This window comes from Bos indicus x Bos taurus, chromosome 15 (genome assembly GCF_003369695.1).
Source record: "Bos indicus x Bos taurus breed Angus x Brahman F1 hybrid chromosome 15, Bos_hybrid_MaternalHap_v2.0, whole genome shotgun sequence".
NCBI lineage: Eukaryota > Metazoa > Chordata > Mammalia > Artiodactyla > Bovidae > Bos > Bos indicus x Bos taurus.
In genome coordinates, this window is record NC_040090.1 from 32729877 (window position 1) to 32749212 (window position 19336).

General features: G+C 38.8%; 1 protein-coding gene across 3 annotated transcripts in view; it reads right to left on the reverse strand.

Moving 5' to 3' along the window:
- The window catches only part of NUP98 (nucleoporin 98), an 86766-nt gene extending 67642 nt beyond the window's left edge, over positions 1 to 19124 (reverse strand). For 2 of the 3 annotated variants that reach the window (XM_027563054.1, XM_027563051.1), the window contains exons 1-7: positions 18954 to 19114; positions 6065 to 6159; positions 5627 to 5728; positions 5345 to 5521; positions 3754 to 3893; positions 2117 to 2224; positions 954 to 1134 (exon numbers count right to left, since the gene is read on the reverse strand). In XM_027563054.1, coding sequence (XP_027418855.1) covers positions 954 to 1134; positions 2117 to 2224; positions 3754 to 3893; positions 5345 to 5521; positions 5627 to 5728; positions 6065 to 6140 — 784 coding nt within the window. In that variant the 5' untranslated portion in view covers positions 6141 to 6159; positions 18954 to 19114. Of the gene's footprint in view, positions 1 to 953; positions 1135 to 2116; positions 2225 to 3753; positions 3894 to 5344; positions 5522 to 5626; positions 5729 to 6064; positions 6160 to 18953 lie in introns of all 3 variants that reach the window. The other variant, XM_027563053.1, reaches the window with a different exon arrangement.
- Positions 19125 to 19336: the final 212 nt, after the last annotated feature.

The window sequence follows — 19336 nt, forward strand, 5'->3', positions numbered from 1 at the left end:
GTATCCAACATAGGATACAACACAATAGTAGCATTTAATGAATATGTGGCTAATTTAAATCAAAGAACACCAAAACTGAAAAGAATACAAATGCCACTTAAATATGTATTCATTTGTATATGTATCTCTATAGAAGAATATCTGCTTGTTTTTAAACAGAAGCAAACTGGTGACTAGAGGTAAAAAAAGGATGTTTGGTGATGTATTTTTTGAATTTTATATCATATATATGTATTACTTTCACAAAAGTAATACTTTTATAAAGTAATTTAGTAACGATCCTAGACTTCCCTCTTTCATATCCCACATCGAATCAATCCATAAATAAATCTCCTCAGCTCTACATTCAAACTTGTTTCAGAATCTGGCATTTTTACCAATCACCACAGCACCCTTCTCTTCAAGTCACCATCACCTTTCATGTGGATAGGGCAACAGCTTTTCTAACTGACTTGTTTCCACCCTTGCCCCCATTCAACATGCTTAATACAGCAGTTTCAGAATGATCCTTTATTCATAATCTTGTGCTTTACCTGAACCCTCTAATGGCTTCCAGACTCAATAATTCAAATCTTGACAATGGCCTACAAAGCCCTATGAAGTTCCTTACATCCTCCAGTACCTCCCCTTGTTCTCTCCTATTTGGCAAAATGATTTTTAGACTTCTAGTTTCCTCTGGCTGGAATTCCCCCAGAACTCTGTATAGCTTTATCTTTCATCTTCTTCAGACAGGTCACTGATCAAACTTCACCTATCAGTGAAGCCCGTCTTAACCATATACACTTAATACTATTATTTCTCCCCACCCATACAGACATATCAGATATTTCCTATTCTTCAGGACCCCTGAATCATTTTTCTCCATAGCACTTAGACACAAAAATGACAATTATGTATTACTTTTAGTGGTTCATCTCTCCTCAAAAGGGCCCAATATGATGTCAAGTGCTTACTAGTTCCAAAGGCTGTTTTGTTCTGACCATATGCAAAGCCTGAATTCGTTGTGGAAGAGCTGAAGAGTCCTGTTGCACTGGAGGTGGCTGGAGAAGACCCAAACAAGCCAGTCGTGGTACCTGCTCCCACCTGATTCTGTGGGCCTTTCCGGTTGGCCTGATAATCCTCTAAACGAAGCTCCTAGAGTAAGGGAAAACATTTTCCAAATCTATTCACAGTCAAAAAAATTATTTAGGAGACTAAAGATTCGAATTTAGTATTCAGTTTCTATGTTCAAATAGGAACCATGATTTAAAAAACAGAAAACTATGGAATAGTTAACTTATTATAATTATAGAAAAATATTTTCAGTAGCATATAATGGACATTAAAATCCACACCATAATTACCATGAAAACTACAGGCCAAACAACCACATCTTAATTTAAACTTTCTTTTATAGACAATAATACTTTCATTTAGACAATAATCCTATCTACTTACAGCCCAAATGTGAAGATTAGCTGATTAAAAGATGGAGGATACTGAGAAATTCAGAAAACTTAGGAAAAGTAGCAACAAAGTTTAAGAGTTCTGTCTCACAAGTAAGTGTGTTTCTGTATACTCCAAAGAAGCAAGCACAATTTGGGATGCAGAAGACAATCAGAGATGACAGTTAAAATGTACAACAAACAATTACACAGCCATAATGAACAGCCTCATGCAAAATGGATAAACTTCACAATCTTGACAGACACACTTAAGAGCACACAAGATTTATATAAAGTTCAAAAATGGGCAAAACATGGGCAGTCAGGATAGTGGTAACCTCTGGGAGGGGAGGACTGTGACTTCTGGCAGGGCCAAAGGGGACATTAGGGATGCTGGTAATGATTTGTGTCTTGATTTGGAGCCTGATTACATGGACGTATTCACTCAGTAAAACGTACTATGCTAAAGAATGCTATCAATCAGAGTAGACTATTAGTAAACTATACTGGTACATACAAGCTGAATATCATCCTTGTCTAAAATAACCGATAAATAATATATTAATTAAAAAAAAACTGGTTGATGTTAGTTTTTTACATAAATCCTAAAACATAATCAGAAACATTTAAAAAAGCTGCTCCCTAATAGAATCAAAAGGTTAGGGTGATACTCTGTAATGCATTTTACTGACCTCTAGTGACTTGCTTTCATATTCTTTCATAGCAGTAATACACTGGTGCTTGGTACTGATGTTAGTGCTAACTCCAGCTTTAACCATAGTATCAGTACCAGTTGGAGGCTGCAAAGGAAGATAAAAGTAAATCTGTAAGTCTAAAGCAAATGTTTAAGTTCAAGCTTTATAACCCTACTCTCCCAGACACAATTCTTCAACTATTGAACTCTATAACCAGTCCCCTACGTCTTTTACTGAGCAAGACAGTTTTAACAGCACTTGATTAAATACTCTGCATTTCTAATCTCACCTTTTATTAAGGTTATTGCATAAGTCAATCTCAGTAACTGCTATCCAAAATTCAGAGAAAAAAAACAACAAAAAAACCCCCAGAGATTAATCCCATAACCAAGCCATCCACTTATCTACTAAAATATACTTAATAATATATGCGTATGGAAAGCTTTATCCAATTTACCCAATATATACGTTTAACCTCTATTTCTGAGTTCTAATTCCTATTCTGCTCTGAAGTGTCTGCTTTATGACTATCGTTGGATTTAAGAAATATGGAAGCCTGGTTTTTCCTCCTATAAGCTTATGAGGCAAAGGTACTAGTAACTAAAGATTCCTACTTATAATGACATTTTCTCAATTACTGTACTTTCCAAGAGACAACAGACAATATTTTTCACTATCATTTACATTTAACTTTAAATTCAAGACTCTAACTTCGGCAATATGAATTCACTACTTTGCCTAAGAAATTCTTTATTTTCTGGAGTAAATTTTAACAAATTTTTCCAATCCCTATTTTTGCCAGAGATTTCCATTAGGCTAACTGCAGTGCCAGCCTATCCTAAGTATCTCCCAAGCAATCACATCAAGTGGTATCTTACATCAAGTGGTAGTCCATAGATTTTCATAAACAAAATCTTTCATTCTCTCTATCCAAATTCTCTCAAAAAAGCTGAAGAAAACACTAAACTCTATTGCCTCAATCTGCCATTTCAGCAACAAAAATTTTATTTCTAATTGGCACATAGAATACTGAGATATACCATATAGCTCCTTAAAGAGTCCTTACTTTCAGTGATTTTTACAGTTTGCCCCATCATTCTTTATTTCTATAAAGAATTTTTGACCATTCAAAGGTCAATTATGAACTCTGTAAATACAAGCTGAACCTTGTACTAGTTTTTTCCCTTTTTGGCCATGGCATGATTTGCAGAATCTCAGTTCCCTGACCAGGGACTGAACCCAGGCCATGATAGTGAAAACCTGGAATCCTAACCACTAAGCCATCAGGGAACTCCTGATACTAGCTACTTTAATCAACCTTATAAATACAAATTTAACTAGTTTGATTATAATTCAAATATAAACTATAATCTAGATTTATGTTTCATGACTTTCCCTGTCTTGTTATTTAGTTGTTAAGTCATACCGGACTCTTTTGGGACCCCACAGACGGTAGCCCGCCAGGCTCCTCTGTCCATGGGATTTACAACTATTACCAGATACTGTTCTTAACACATTTCAGGAAGAGTGAGACTAACCTATGCTTAACTGGAAAGAGAGGAAATTTTATAATTCATCCTGCAAAAAAATATACAGGAGACAAAAATACTCCACAAAGACTGGAAAATACTTACGTTAAACTTAATAGTAGTCCCAGTAGGAGCAGCTGTAAAACTACTTGGCCCAAAGAGAGAGCCAGATGTGCTACCAAAAGGATTAGAGGTGGTGTTTGTAGTTCCAAAAAGTCCCCCACTGCTGGTACTTGTTCCAAAATCTATAAATTAGAAAGAAAAATGGGACGGTAACAGTAAAGAATTTAAGAATCTGTAAGCTATCTTGGAATTGGGCTGTGGCATTAGAGCAGCATTACTTTCAAATCTCTCAAGCAAGTACTTTCAAATGGATATTGTGCGCGCACGTACACACACACACAGAGTTAAGTTCTAGGCTCAAAACTCGGAAGTAAAACAAAATCTGAATCTTTTAGTCAGCTAAGTGTCCATAAAGTCCTTCTTGGGCATACTCACACAACAAACTGAAAGAAACAGTATTCTGTTTTATCAAATATTTTATCTCATTTCTCTTGGTAAGACCATATGCTGAATGAACTTGTCTTCCTGACAATGTCTTATCACAACATTGAAACATACAAATGGTCCAATTAGGGTAATCAAACATATGTTAATACAAAATTTCACCCAGAAAAATAATTTAGAAAAATCAGTAGGCATGTTGATCATTTACAGAAGTAAATCTACTTTTCCCTAAAGCTGAGTTTTAAATAATTATGTAACAGAGAATGTAACTGCTATCTAAGGAATATATTTTTCTAAATATAAAATATGACTTCTTTGTACCAGAAATAGCAGTAAGCAATACAAAGTTATCTGCCAATACAATAAATCCTAACACCAAGTTAAGAGGAATGTTGATTTCTCACAAGCAGTCAACTATTTCTTTTCTAAAAACATGTCCTAAAACACAGTTTAAAGTAAACAGCCACATCTCTTTTGAATGAGTATTTTAGAACACATTTTATACCATCATGGTTAAATATTTCAACATTCCCTCAAACAACTTTCCCTTTATAAAATAATGATAGCTGATTAACTTACTCATTCTGCCATACTAGTGGCAGAATGGCATCAACTCACAGGGCACACCTGTGCAACTAGCAACGTTTTTGCCTCAAAGAATTGTGTGAAGTATCCCTGGGACGCATTTAGACTTAAAGAGAAAGAAGCCACCAATTAAACAAATTGGCCATGGCTAAGGAATGGAGACATAACTATGTCACACCCAGTACTTATCATTTCTGCATTAGTCTCTTCAAACCAGAAGTGAAACAAAGGAAGAAGGTGTCCCTGATATGTATTATGGTTGACTACACACATTTTCCTTGAAATTCTTCCTTCTTGATACCTATGAAGTACTCAGACCTGGCCTTTCATCTTATTCTCTGGCCATTCTGTATCAGGTGCCTCTTCCTCTGCATATTCCTTAAACACTAGTCCTCCTCAGACTTCCATTCAGAGAGAGATGTACATAACCCCTTCCCTTCCAGCCTATTAAACTTTTCAATACATTTTGAAGTTTTCCTCTCCATGTTCTTGCTGTCTGGTGAGAAAAGGGGGGTGGATGAACACAGGGAAAAGGGGAAGACAGAACACATTCAATAAGAAAATCAAACTGTTAGAGGCAGAAGTCCAAAGATTTACTACTTACTCCCAAAGCCCGTTGGCTTATTTTGTGCAAAGGCATTGTTTTGGGATGAGAAGAGGCTGGTTCCTGTGCTTGCAGTTCCAAACAAGCTATTTGATGTTCCTGTTGATGTGCCAAACCCAAAGCCAGTGCTTGTGGAGGTAGCTGGCTGGCTAAATGAATTGGTACCAAATAAGCCTCCTGGAGAGAGGGGGGGGGGGGGAAGAGTTACACAGATTGGAGTCACTAAATGAAATCCTATACCAGCTATGAATAAACCAATTGTATTCCAAATAAAATCCTTACCTGGTTTGGTCTGTGAATTTCCAAACAGGCCTCCAGTATTGTTGCTAGAACCAAATGCAGATGTTCCAAATGCCCCTCCACTAGTAGTGCCAAATCCAGTATCTGATGAAGCAAATTCCAGAATCAAAATAAAATCTAAACCAGGTCAATGTTTAAAAAAGTATTTCCTGGTCTGAAAATTAGTAACAAAGTATAACTTTCTGATAAAATAGCCAATTAATAACAGTAAGTACATTCTACTAAGGATCAGAAAACCAAGAAAACTCAGAATGTACTTCTATGTTTTAGAAAATTTTAACAAGATTTTATCCTGGTTATTTTTCAAGTTATTATAAAGATCAAAGTATAAATTAATTCCTACCTAAAACTATTGGAGTGGATTTGTTCTTAAAACAGCTTAAGATTTCTCTCCCTCATTTGTTATTTTTTAAAACTTACTCTGCCCAAATGTTGAAGTTGTGCCAAAGCCACCAGTGCCACCCCCAAAGGGCGTTCCAAATGACTTATTAAACATCTTCAAAATCTTCAGAAAGCTGGAAAGAAGAAAAAATTATCACTTTTTAAAGACCATAAAATGCAGTGGAATTTTTTTCAGAAAATGTATTATTCTACAAATTTAAATCGGCCCATTCAAACTGTAACACAATGTTCACCCTTGTTCAATATCCTAAAATTCTATATGATAAAACAGACTTTGTAAAACTGAGCTAAATTCAATCAGTACCATAATGTGAAAGTAAACCTTGTATCACACCCACAACCATCCCTTTAAAACAATGTTTTTTGACCTTTTTAAAAATTAAGCCCCCCTTTAATAAAGACATCAGGTCTACTGTGCCCTATTTTGGTATGCCCCATGTAGGAAGTTAGGCAGAATACTCCTTAAAAATTACAATGACATTCTGTTATCCCAAACAGAGAAGCTAAATTTTTTGTCAGGCTTTATTTTCAATAGTTTGCACTGTAAAAAGTTTTTCCCTGTATTTTTTGGTATATAAATGCTGTAGTATTGTTCTTCAAACTATGTACACCCCCTCCTCCCATCTCTAAACCTGAGATTCTGGTATCCTGACATTCTTTTTGAGATTACTTCTTAACACTATTCTCTATGGTCCCCTGCTTACCTATCTTCTCCTACTTTTGGGAATATTATAGAAAACTTTTGGTCAAAACCTCCATTTCACATGAATGAGCCCCCTAAAATATCCAAACTATGTACATAGTCACTTAATGCATTGGCCAAAGTTAAAGTTTTTTTCCCCCTAGATTTGAATGAAAACAAGGTAAAGGTATAGTTTTACAAAAAAGTAAACACTTCCTGCCCCGTCCTGGTCAACAAATTTTCCTTAAATTTAAAATATCTGCTACCACTTACCTGCCAGCAGACAAGAAAATAAGGAGTAAAAGTCAAAGTGAAAGTCACTCAGCCGTGTTCCACTCTGTGAGACCCCATGGACAGTTCATGGAATTCTCCAGGCCAGAATACCAGAGTGGGAAGCCTTTCCCTTCACCAGGGGAACTTCCCAACCCAGGGATCAAACCCAGGTCTCCCACATTGCAGGCTGATTCTTTACCAGCTAAGCCACAAGGGAAGCCTTAAGTAAACTACTTTTAATATTAAAACTCAGAAAATAGACAATCATGCTTGTTTAGATTGTGATAGGTACTATGGCCTTTCTATTATTTACACATAACGAAGCACTTTTTTTCTCCTAGTAAAATCATATGCTTCATTCATATAATAGAATTAAATGTAACATGCTGGGGTGTGCCCACAATGTTCCAGAGTCCCATTAGCACTAACACCCGCAACACTGCGTGCAACACTGGAAAAGACGAAATAAATACAGAAAGCAATGTTCTGCCCCCCTCCATATTTCCCTAGAAAAAAATTTCCAACACTTAGCTCTTTATTCGAACATCCAGGAATTTAATAACTTCTTCAGTTAAACAGAGCTCACTGAAACCAGTAGTTCAAGAGGGCCACATCAGAATTAGATGCAAGTTTTTCTAACTACACCCCCCTATACCCCATTCCAGAAGTCAGAAACCAAAATGTCCAGGATTAGGATGGAGGCATTTGTATTTTGAAAGCCTCCTCAAATGATTCTAATGCATTTCCTTGGAACTGGGGGCTGTATTTCAGGCATTCCATCATTTCTGAGTCAGCAGTAAGATGTAGTTGAATTTTCCTGCCTTTTCAATCTACCAGGTGTCACAAAGTGATGAACTGGATCTTTACCGTTATCAACTGGTGACTCCCCTTTCAGGGGAAATAATTCTTGGAAGTACTAAACAGTTCATTCAGAACTGACAGTTGTGCTGGGGTCAGATGTCTGGACCAACTTATTTTGATTGTTCTCTCTCTTATACTGCAGTCTTGGGTCACAGGCCCTACAGATAGAGGAAATTCACTTTCCTTTATCTGCTGACTAAAATTTTTCGTCCATCACCAACAAGGCAAAAACTGAGTTGTAATACCATTATCATGCTAAATCTTCCATTCATTTTCTTATTCAACCCTATAAACAGCAATCTATTCGTGTAAGTCTGACATCCTCCACAGAGTAGACATGTCAGGACTCAAATCCTCATATAGAAGATTTCTGTCAGTTTGGCACTAGTACCTCTGTGGCACTAGGTTCTCCAGACCAAATCCACAACTTCTAATGATCAAAATTTGATTTCTAATAGTCTTATCCTAACATACAAACCTAGCATCACACATATACTCCACAAAGGAATTTTAAGGAGTAATAAAATATCCTGAGAAATATCTCACAGTTTATAATCTCTTATAGGTTATCTCAACAACCCTAAAAGGGGGGGTTATGCCTCACCACCTGTATTTTACAAATGAGGGAACAGGATCAGGTATTCAACAAGTTTCCCCAAGGTCAAAAAAGGGATAAGCAGTAGCACTCCAGTTTAACCTCCGACTTCCCATGGACACCCTCAATCCTAGGATGGAAGATACTAAGCAACAAGCAAGAACATGTGCAGTATATTAAGAAAATTCATCTGTTCCAGACTCAAGAAAAAGGCCAACACAGTTTAGACTCTTGGAAAAAAAAGCTTCTCACTCAAGCTCAGCCTGTCTTTATGGTTCTGGCAAGGATGAGCTTGGCTTACTCTCAAGTCTGATCATACTGGGATTCTAAGTGTTTTTTAAAAAATTATCCCCATGGAAGCAAACCAAGATTTTACAAACAGCTTCATTATTTTTATCATGATTGCTAGAAATTAAAGAAAAGCTAATATATTAAACCCTTTGCACTTCAAATAAACCAATTTCCTGACTCTGCTATGAAATGTCAGTGACTCAATAAAAAATGCCCCCTCACCCCCCGAACCCTTGCTCCTACCAAATAACCTCCTAATTCATTCTTCAAAACCTAGCTGAGGGACTTTCCTGGTGGCCCAGTGGCTAAGACACTGTGCTCCCAATGCAGGGAGTCTAGGTCTGATCCCTGGTCAGGGAACTAGATCCCACATGCTGCCCTCGCACCACAACTAGAGAAGCCTGCACGCCACAATGAAGACCCATTGCAGCCTAGATAAATAAATAAAATAAAAATGTTAAAAAACAACAACAACAACACCTAGCTCAAATGTCATCTCTTCTATAAGCTCTTCCTAACTCCTGTTAGTCACTCCTTTGGGATTCCTTAGTACAGAGTATGATTTATTTACACATATCTATCTTGACTCTCTCTACCATTAACCCTATGATAGCACCAACTACACAGATCTCCCTTGAGGACTGAAGGATTTGTTGTCCCAGCTGCTGAGACGTACTACCAAAAGACAGCTTTCAGCTGTCAGTCCTCTTCAGAACTGCCTCTAATGCAAAAAGTTGCCTCACCAAGGGTCAGATCCTCTTCAGAGGACCTTTGTCAGCAAAGTGATATCTCTGCTCTTTAACACGCTCTCAAGGTCTGTCATAGCTCTTCAGGGGACAGACCATATCTAAAAGCCAGACATCTTTGTTCCAGCTTAGGATAAGTCTGAAGGGTGATTTCAGCTTCATAGCCTGCATGGATTGGCTGAGGCCTTCATTAAGATACTATCACAACTCAGTTTCTCCCTCAGCCCATTCTACTTCCTTCTCTTCTTTCCCATAAGCGGTGATCCCAAGTGCGCTCTCCAATAAAACTCATGCAGGATTATCTCCAATTCAGAGTCTGCTTCCCAAAGACGCCAACCTCTCAACCTCCCCCAACACAACCTGCAACACACAATGAACTCCAGGATAGGAACAGTACCGTTTGTTTACTACCCCAGAACCCAACAAGCAGTCTGAAACAGTTGTACTCATTTTCTAAATTAATGGCAATCACCACAAATGTGCTTTTAAAACTCAGTCTGAATGATCAAGTTACTTTAGAAGTAATTTCTAACTTAAAAATAAAATTATGCTAGATTAATTCTCACAACAAAACAAAGCTGTGAAAGGAAAGATTTTTGGCAGAATTTTTCATCTAATGAGGTTGCTAAAAGGAAGAGATCACAAAATGGCTGGACACAACCAGCAGACACTTCTTTGGCCTGTGTGTGTGTGTATATATATATATATATAAGTATGTGTGTGTGTGTATAGTATAGTATACACACACATATGTATTTTAAAATGTTTATGTATATGTATATATTATCTTGAACTAGCTGATAATGTTTAAAGTAGGGATATATTATCACCATCATGTGGCAGTGGATGAGAGGGGAGTTTGGGAGAGAATGGATACCTGTGTATGTATGGCTGTTCACCCTTTGTCCTTCACCTGAAACTATTACAACACTGTTAACCGGCTATACCCAATACACAATGTTTTTGGTGTTAAAAAAAATTAAAATTAAAATATTGCAAAAACAAGAATGGGTTATCTGTGTACCTCTCATATCAGTTTCCCTCATATGATAAACACATAATAAATGTACTTGTCAGTTTATTATGTAATGATGTCATCAACCTTAAATTACTCAACTAAAGTAGTGAATCAGGGCACTCAGCTAAAAATAAGGCATCATCAAAACATTCGAACAAAGTTACCCTAAAAGAATTATTTCAAGTAAAAGATGTTCAACAAAAGAAAGGAAGTTGCAAAAAGATACAACTGGCAGATTCTTTATGTAAAATAGAAAAGATAACACAGTTATTTATGGATACATATATACATAGTAAAAGTAAAAGAAAAAGACTAGTAAAACACATGAAGGTGGTTACCTCTGGAGAGAGGAAGGGGAATAAGACATGGGGCAGAGAATTCAGAGGATCCAAACTTCTCGGTAATGTCTACTTCCTCTATTATCAATAACAAATGATCTAGAGGATGCAGATATTTACATTAACTCTATTTCCATTTAAAAAATCTATTCAAAAAAGAAAAAGAAGTAATCCAAGTGAGTGAAAGGTGTGGAACTTCTAAATTCATTCACATTTAAAGGCAAAGCACACATTCAAATCTTTATCCTTTCAAATATATTAACCTGAGCCAAACTGAAATCCTTCTAGAATAAATACTAGCTAAAGTTTGACTTCTTACTGTGTCCCAAGCACTGTTCTGTTTTTTTTTTTAATGAATTATCTCTTATAAACATCCCCCAAAGTCCAATGAAATAGGTGTTTTTATCCCTATTTTACAAATGGTGAAACTGAGACAGAAATAACTTGCATTACCCCAAATCACAAAGCTATTATTAACTCCAGAAGCTATGCTCTGAGAGTCTATACAGTCTAGACTGCCTTAAGAAAGAACACTGACAACTAAGGGGAATTGACTTTGCGTTCATTACAAATAGGGAACCTATGAGACCAAAACTTGGCAGTATTGATCCAGCACCATTAGAAGAAAGAGACACTTCTCTGGCAAATATGGGAGATCTAGTCACCAGGAAGGTAATCTCTCTTGTGGATCAACAATTTATAAGATATTGCCATGATCTCAATGAACTTTCCTACAAAGATGAACCACTTCCTTTAAGGATGAACTGACTTATTTTCATTGCAATTTTTCTCTCTTTGGTATATAAGACATATTTACAAAGAATAAATAAAAATGCAATAGTACTATATGGAAAGAAGCAATGTCCTTAAATTTACTCTGTTCTCTATGTTCAATCTTCTAAGTAATAATTCAGACTGTCAGATACAAGAGGTAGCCTTAATAACAGATAACAGTAGTCCAGTATTCCCCACTGTCCCAACTAAAGCTCAATTAACTGATGTCCAATTTTTGTGAGCTTTGTGAACTCTGGGTTCGACAACAAAACTCAGTTATCTTCCAGAAAAATGATGGACAGACCCTGAAACATGGTAACACCCAGTCAACTGCCAACTTTAAGTGCTATCTGAATGACTAAGCAAGTTTGCTGCTCTCTGACAACAGAAAATTACACAAATGGGAAGTAATTTTTTCTTTCCGCTTCACTGAGTTCCTTTGTATCCAACTCAGTAAAGAGCAAAAACACTATTTGTTAGATGAATGGACTAGTACAGTACTTTAGTTTACAAAGTACTTTTTCATACAGTCTCTCATCTTCACAGAAGTACTAAAAAAGACAGAAATTATCATCCACAGAAAACTGAATTGAATGACTGCTAATTTTTGCCTTGGGTGGGAGAGGAGGGATGGGAGTTGGTAAGAGCTTCAGGTAAAACAGATTGGCTTATTCTTAATCACCTAATAACATATCCCAGCAAAACCACTCACTATTCTCTTGTTTTAGTCTCCTTGTAACTGATCCCCAGATCAAGCCATACCCTTTGCTGCTGTTGTTTTTAGTCACTCAGTCGTGTTGGACTCTTCTGTGACCCCATGGACTGTAGCCCATCAGGCTCCTCTGTCCAGGGGATTTCCCAGGCAAGAATACTGGCGTGGCTTGCCATTTCCTTCTCCATACCTTTTGTTATAACATTTTCTAACAACTATGTCCCCTTCTCTTTCTAAAAATTGCTACTCAAGCCTCACCTGCCTCAACATGACAGTCCCAGATTACACCCTTCAGACTCCTATCAGTATAAAAATACTTCCCCTTCCCCACCCTGATTACATAAACTAATGCCTCCCAGCTGTTTTTAGTTATGCAATATATTTGCTGTCATACCTGCTGCTTGAGTGTGTAAGCTGTTTGCTGCCCTAGTCAAAAGTATTGTGATTTCCCTCAATTTCTCCCATTAGTGTGCAAAACTAATTTAAAATAATCCAGAGTACCTAATAAAGCTCCTTCTTCATAGTGCTGAGTAGCATTTTTCATCCCCTTAACAACTCATTTTACAAACTGAAGTAGTGAAGAGTACATTAGTCTTAGAGACAAATCTGTATTTAAAACTCTCTGCCATTTAGTATGCTTGCAATTAATTCTCTGTGAATCTAAAATTAAGTCAAAATAAAAAGGTAAAGAAGGAATAAAAAACTGCTGCTACTTGCTACTCTGTAATTGTAGTTATGATATTCAACCTCAGATCTCAATTTCTATACCTGAATGGTAGGGCTTATACAGCCTACGCCAAAGGATTATTAGAACAAAGATGCCTCGAACTAGAGCTCCTCAAGAGCAGATTTCAGTCTAGTTTTACAATATTTTAAATTATAAAATCAATCACTCAAACTTTGATTGATCAGTGCCAAGCCAGAACTCCATACATAATATGACTTATTTCCCAATACTGTTGGTGTCACCTACTGACCATTTAAAACAACTGTGAAGCACCACAGCAAAAATTAAAACAATTACCTCCCCAAACAATATACTGAGGGCACTCCGATTATTCATTCACTTCTGCTCATCTCACATTTGCAGCCTCATTTCTAACTACTCACGTTAATATATAAATTTTATGTATTTATTTACGTTTGGCCATGCTGGGTCTTTGTTGCTGCCCAAGAGTTCTCTCTAGCTGCAGTGTACAGGGGCTACTCTTCTCATTGCAGTGGTTTCTCTTGTTGCAGAGCTGCAGAGCATGGGCTCTACAGTATATGGGCTCAGCGGCTGTGGCTAAGGGCTTAGCTGCTACAAAGCATGTGGAATCTTCCTGAACCAAGGATCGAATCTAGTGTCCCCTGCACTGGCAGGTGGATTCTTAACCACTGGATCACCAGGGAAATCCTCACGTCTTTTTAATTTACAAAATCATTTGCCTATTTCTTAAGCTTATTCCATCTAGCAAGAAAGTTATGTGTGCAGATACTAGTAATCTTTGTGTAAAAGAAGTACATGGAAGTAGTCTAAACAAAGGTGTGAAGTGATGAGTGATTCTGATACACACTCATGAAGGATGAATTGTTTTCTTCCTGAACAGGCTAATTCAGGCAATTATATTCCCCTTGATCAGAAGTGCCTTTCATAAAACAGAGAGCACAAAAGCTGTTCTGGTGAAGTAAAGAGGGATGGGGACACAACAGAACCTCATCAGTGAACACTTTCAAAGAAACTTATGGCTGTATGAACCAAGTGTGAAAAATCACTGTCTTAGATTAGTGGTTCTCAAGGCTCCTAGAAGTCCCCAAAACCTTCTTCAGGGGGCCCATGAAGTAAAAGCTATTTTTATAATAATCCTAAGACATTATTTGTCTTTTTGAAAAAACTGTGCTGGGATGTCCGTAGTGGTCCAGTGGTTAAGACTCTGTGCTGATAATGCAGGGGGTGCACATTTGATCCCTGGACAGGGAACTAAAATCCCACATGCCCCACAGCCAAAAGATTAAAAAATATATATATTAAAAACCAAAAACTGTACTGACCTCTGCATCTAATGGTATATAAAACTGCTAGAACTGAACATAAAACACTGGCCCCAAACTGTAGAGTCACTGGATTCTTCACTGCCACTCACTTACAGCACATAAAACATAAAAACCTATGCGCTTGAATGTCCTTGCTGCTAAGTCGCTGCAGTCGTGTCCGACTCTGTGTGACCCCATAGACGGCAGCCCACCAGGCTCCCCCTTCCCTGGGATTCTCGAGGCAAGAACATTGGAGTGGGTTGCCATTTCCTTCTCCTGAATGTCCTTGATAGAGCAGTAAATTATTGACTGTATTAACTCAACATTTCAGGCCACATCTTTTCAATAATGTGTGCAATTATTCTGGGGGATGAAGTGGGAAATACTCAAAAGCACTTCTACATGTTGAACTATAAGGGCTGCCCCAATGAAAAACAGTTGGGTGATTACTTGTGAATACAAAGTGGAACCAACAGATTTTTCTTCATGGAACAACATTTTCATTTCAAAGAATAAATGACAAACTATGTTTACTTAAGATTTGAAGCAAAAACTGGAATCTTGAAAACCTGTGTACACCACTACGAGCTTGTTAGCTTCCCAATTTTTAAAAGACTTATCTGATGAAATGTGTGGCAATATGAACAACCGTAAATCTGTCAACATTTGGAATAGCTCCATGACTCAGTGAATCGATGATTCCCTTGTTGTCGTTTAGTCCCTCAGTCATGTCTGACTCTTTTGCAATTCCATGGACTGTAGCCTGCTAGTCTCCTGTCCCTGAGATTTTCCAGGTAAGGATACTGGAGTGGGTTGCCATTTCCTTCTCCAGGGGACATTGCTGACCCAGGGATTGAAACCGCATCTCCTGCATTGGCAGGCAGAATCTTTACCACTGAGCCACCTGGGAAGCCCAGTGATTCCTAATTCCATCATTCCAATATATGATGTCATAATATCATGCTCGGGTAAACACCCATTCGAAGTGCAAGACAGACCAATGAATTTTAATGTAAACATTGTACACATGTTCAGGTTTGAGTGTAGTGTCAAAGGAGAAATCTACAATTATGTGAAAAGGTTATTAAAGCACTTTTTCCAGGACTTCCCTGACGGTCCAATGGTTAAGACTCCACACTCCCACTGTAGGGGGCACAGGTTTGATCCCTGGTCAGGGAGCTAAGATCCCACATGCCACCCAGTGCAGCCAATAAATAAATAAAATAATAAATCATTCCTCCCTTTTCCAATTACTATGGACCTGTATGAGGCTGGATTTTCGTCACATACTTCAACTAAAATAACATACCAACCATCTGAATGCATAAAATCTGCAAATTCAGTGGTCTTCTGTTAAGCCAGACATTAAAAAGATTTGCAAAAATGCAAAACAATGCCACTTTTATCACAAAATTTTTTAGTAACTTTTCATAAAGTTATTTATATTAGCAAAATAATTTATTATTTAAATCAATAAATCTTTTCAAAATTGGTCTGTTTCCAGTACAGTAAATACTAAGCCACATAAACAAAAGCTGTTTGGAGTCTGCAATGATTCTTAAAAATATAAAGAAGTCCCAAGACCTCAAACTTGAACTGTTAGGGCCCCCTTCTAATCGTCTGACTCCAGTTTCACATCTTCCAACTCACCCTACTACCTCCCAGCTTCACTCTTAGGACCAGATATAGCATCCCATTTAATTGTATCAATTCAAGTACAAGCTCTTTTGGCTTCTTCCACAAAAAATGAAATAAATATTGCTCTATTTACCCAATGACCTATCCCCTTTCAAACAGGACTCTAATTTCTCCTATTCCAGAGAAAGGGAGGCTACCACAGACATGAAATGAGAAACTAAAGGAAGCAACTCTAGTATTCTTTTTAGCTTCCCATCCCAGATTTTGACAATTTAAGGGTTTTCAAGGATATCTCAACCAAATACAACTTATTAGCTGACTCCACAAACATAGACAAAGTATGATAAAGGTAAGATTTTTTACTGAAATATTGGGAACGTTCTCTGTAGAGCAGCAGTCTCACTGAGGGGCAGTTTTGCCTCCTAAGTAACATTTGACAACGTTTGAAGACATTCTTGATTGTTAAATCTTGGGGAGGGGGTGTTATGAGTATCTAATGGGTAAAATACAATACATAAATGAAAAATACTTAGGTTCAATTCTAAACACACAGAATGTGCCAAATTCTCAAGAAACGTTGTTTATATACTTTGTCTCTAATACCTATTGTTAAATCTCTCAATTTCTTATTCCCTTAAGCTTTGAACAGATTGCATAATTACAGATGTGATATTTACTGGAAATTAAACATCAGTATTACTACCCCTTCCTAAGGTTGCTGCTGCTGCTGCTAAGTCGCTTCAGTCGTGTCCAACTCTGTGCAACCCCACAGACTGCAGCCCACCAGGCTCCCCCATCCCTGGGATTCTCCAGGCAAGAACACTGGAGTGGGTTGCCATTTCCTTCTCCAATGCGTGAAAGTGAAAAGTGAAAGTGAAGTTGCTTAGTCGTGTCCTACTCTTCGTGACCCCATGGACAGCAGCCTACCAGGCTCCTCCATCCATAGGATTTTCCAGGCAAGAGTACTGGAGTGGGGTGCCATTGCCTTCTCCATTCCTAAGGTTACTTGCTACTGTAAAAATATCACAAGGAAGTAACATTTCCAAGCTATGACTTCAGTTCCCTAAAAGTTGTGCTTGTTATTAGCTGTCTAGGAGCAAGTGGACATGAATAGTCAGATATCAAAGTACAACGTAACACACAAACGGTATGGGTCCTCTTATCTGGGCCTGGTATTTCAGGAGTACACAAATACCTAGCCTCTTTATACACTATTTTTAGGCTTAACTCCTCCAATTTGTTTATCCATTCAGACAAGCACACTTACTGAGGGCCTACTATGTGAAAAGCAAACTGAATACAAGACAAAAAATTTTTTACCAGTCTAATAAAAAGACACAGCTGAAATACAAAATGACTGGTGTCATAAACAGAAGTATCAAATAAGTGTTATAGAAGGCTGCAGGGGAAAGAATGCCGGGAGAGGCTTCCCAAAAGAGAAAATGGCACAGAAAACACACCCTGTGTTCACCCCTTAGTATTAAGACTACAGTTTTCTCCCGCTCTTAGATACTACATTTCTCAATTTTTGCTCCGTCATCAAAACAAGAGGAAAGTGACGAGTCAAAAAATAAATTTACCAAAAGTATTTCCTAGAACCTCCTTCCTGTCCAACTTCTGGTTTGTTTTCTATATATCTAAACTTCTTCAACAAGTTCCAAACACACCATCTGTCTAACAAGTGTTTCTTTCTGAATTTATAAGACTATCACAGGGAATGATCATTGCTCTCTTCTTTCTTCCCTAGCTTCTTCTCCCAAAATAGTTTAATTTTCTCACCTTATTCTGTTTTCAAATTCCGTAAGAGAGGAGTTATGAGTCCCAAGATACAAGAAGTACCAAATGACTGCTGTGTATCTTTCTAAGTTTTGTCTATATTTCCTGTTTTCTATTTCAACTCTACTGTAGCTCACTAACTGGACCCTTTCTTCTGAATCCTCAGCAGCTGACACAAATAAAAATTTCAGACCTAGATCAGGGAACTAGCCACTAATATGTAGCCTTATCAATTCATTCCCAATACATGATACCCCTGATGTTCTTCAACTTTTAAGTTTAGTTCTCATGGTCTAGTCTAGGGTTCCACTAACGAAGCGTTTGCCTTAAGGTGAACTGGGCGGGTAGCAACCAAATCGGAAACGATACTGAAAACTAGGTTTCTGCTTCCAACTACTCAATGTCACAATCTTAACCCCTCCACTTTTCTAAAGGGAATTCTCAGTAATGGGGGGCTAGAACGCCCAGGGAGGGCAGTATAGTAGAAAAATTTCTGGCACTTTCTAGTACTGTTTCTTCTCTGGGCCTCAGCTTCTCCACCTGTGAAACTTGCACGTGATATAGGGTAGGAGAATTGACTTAATTTCCAAGGTCCTTATGGCTAAAATAAGTAATCCAGAAACCTCACCCTGTTTCTCGTCTAACTTTATGTGGGACACGTGGGAAAACAAAAAGTACGGTTTCACTCCATTAAATGACCTTAATTCTCAGATACAGTTTTAATAAGCTCACAAACTCCCGACCCACTCACCCTCCCCTGGGGTTGCAAATTTCCCCTTGGAGAAGCCAAAGCAAATAAAGCCCAATCCCGCACGATGATCAGTGAAGTGCTGAGGAAACCGTCCCTCAGGGTCTCAAGGCGCTGCCCCCGCCAAGGGCCTGCCCACCTAATCACTGACGGGCAAATGAATGAGTACAACCTGCTAGAGAAACGCTCACTAAAGGGAGGCTTCAACGCGAGACCCCCAGGCCCAGAACCCACAGAGAACGATCCCTCCTCAGAGCTAGAAGGGCCAGGCCTCTGGGCCCGCAGGTTGCGGGCCCCGCCCCCTCCCTCAGGGCAGAAGGTGCGCGCTAGGGCGCGAGGCTCGGGCGCGGAGAGGGCCTGGGACGCCCCGCGCACCCGCCCTCCCAGAGTGGAGGAGGAGCCTGCCGGACTCCGGCCTTCACCACCCCTGCTCCCGACTTACCCCGGTGCGGTGGGGGAGGGGAAGTGTCAGGAGTGAGGGCCTAGGCCGGACCACCACCCGCCGCTCAGAGAGCAGCGCGCGGCCGCCACGAAACCGTCGCCGCCGCCGCCGCCGCCGCCGCCACCACCGACCGCCGCTCCGGGCGCAGCGCGTAGAGGGCCCGACTGCGTCACACGCCGCCCTCCGTCAGAGGCTCGCTGCTAGCGCTCCGCCCTCGCAGTCTGCGCATTGGCAGACGCCGCCGCCACTCTACATCCGCCCTGTTATTCATTGGACCACGGGTCTTTTGAAACCGAACGTGAGGGCTGTCTTTGGGAGACTAGGAGAGGGGAAGAGGCGGGACCGAAGGAATTAGGGGGAGAAAAGGGGAAGGGCGGTAAGGA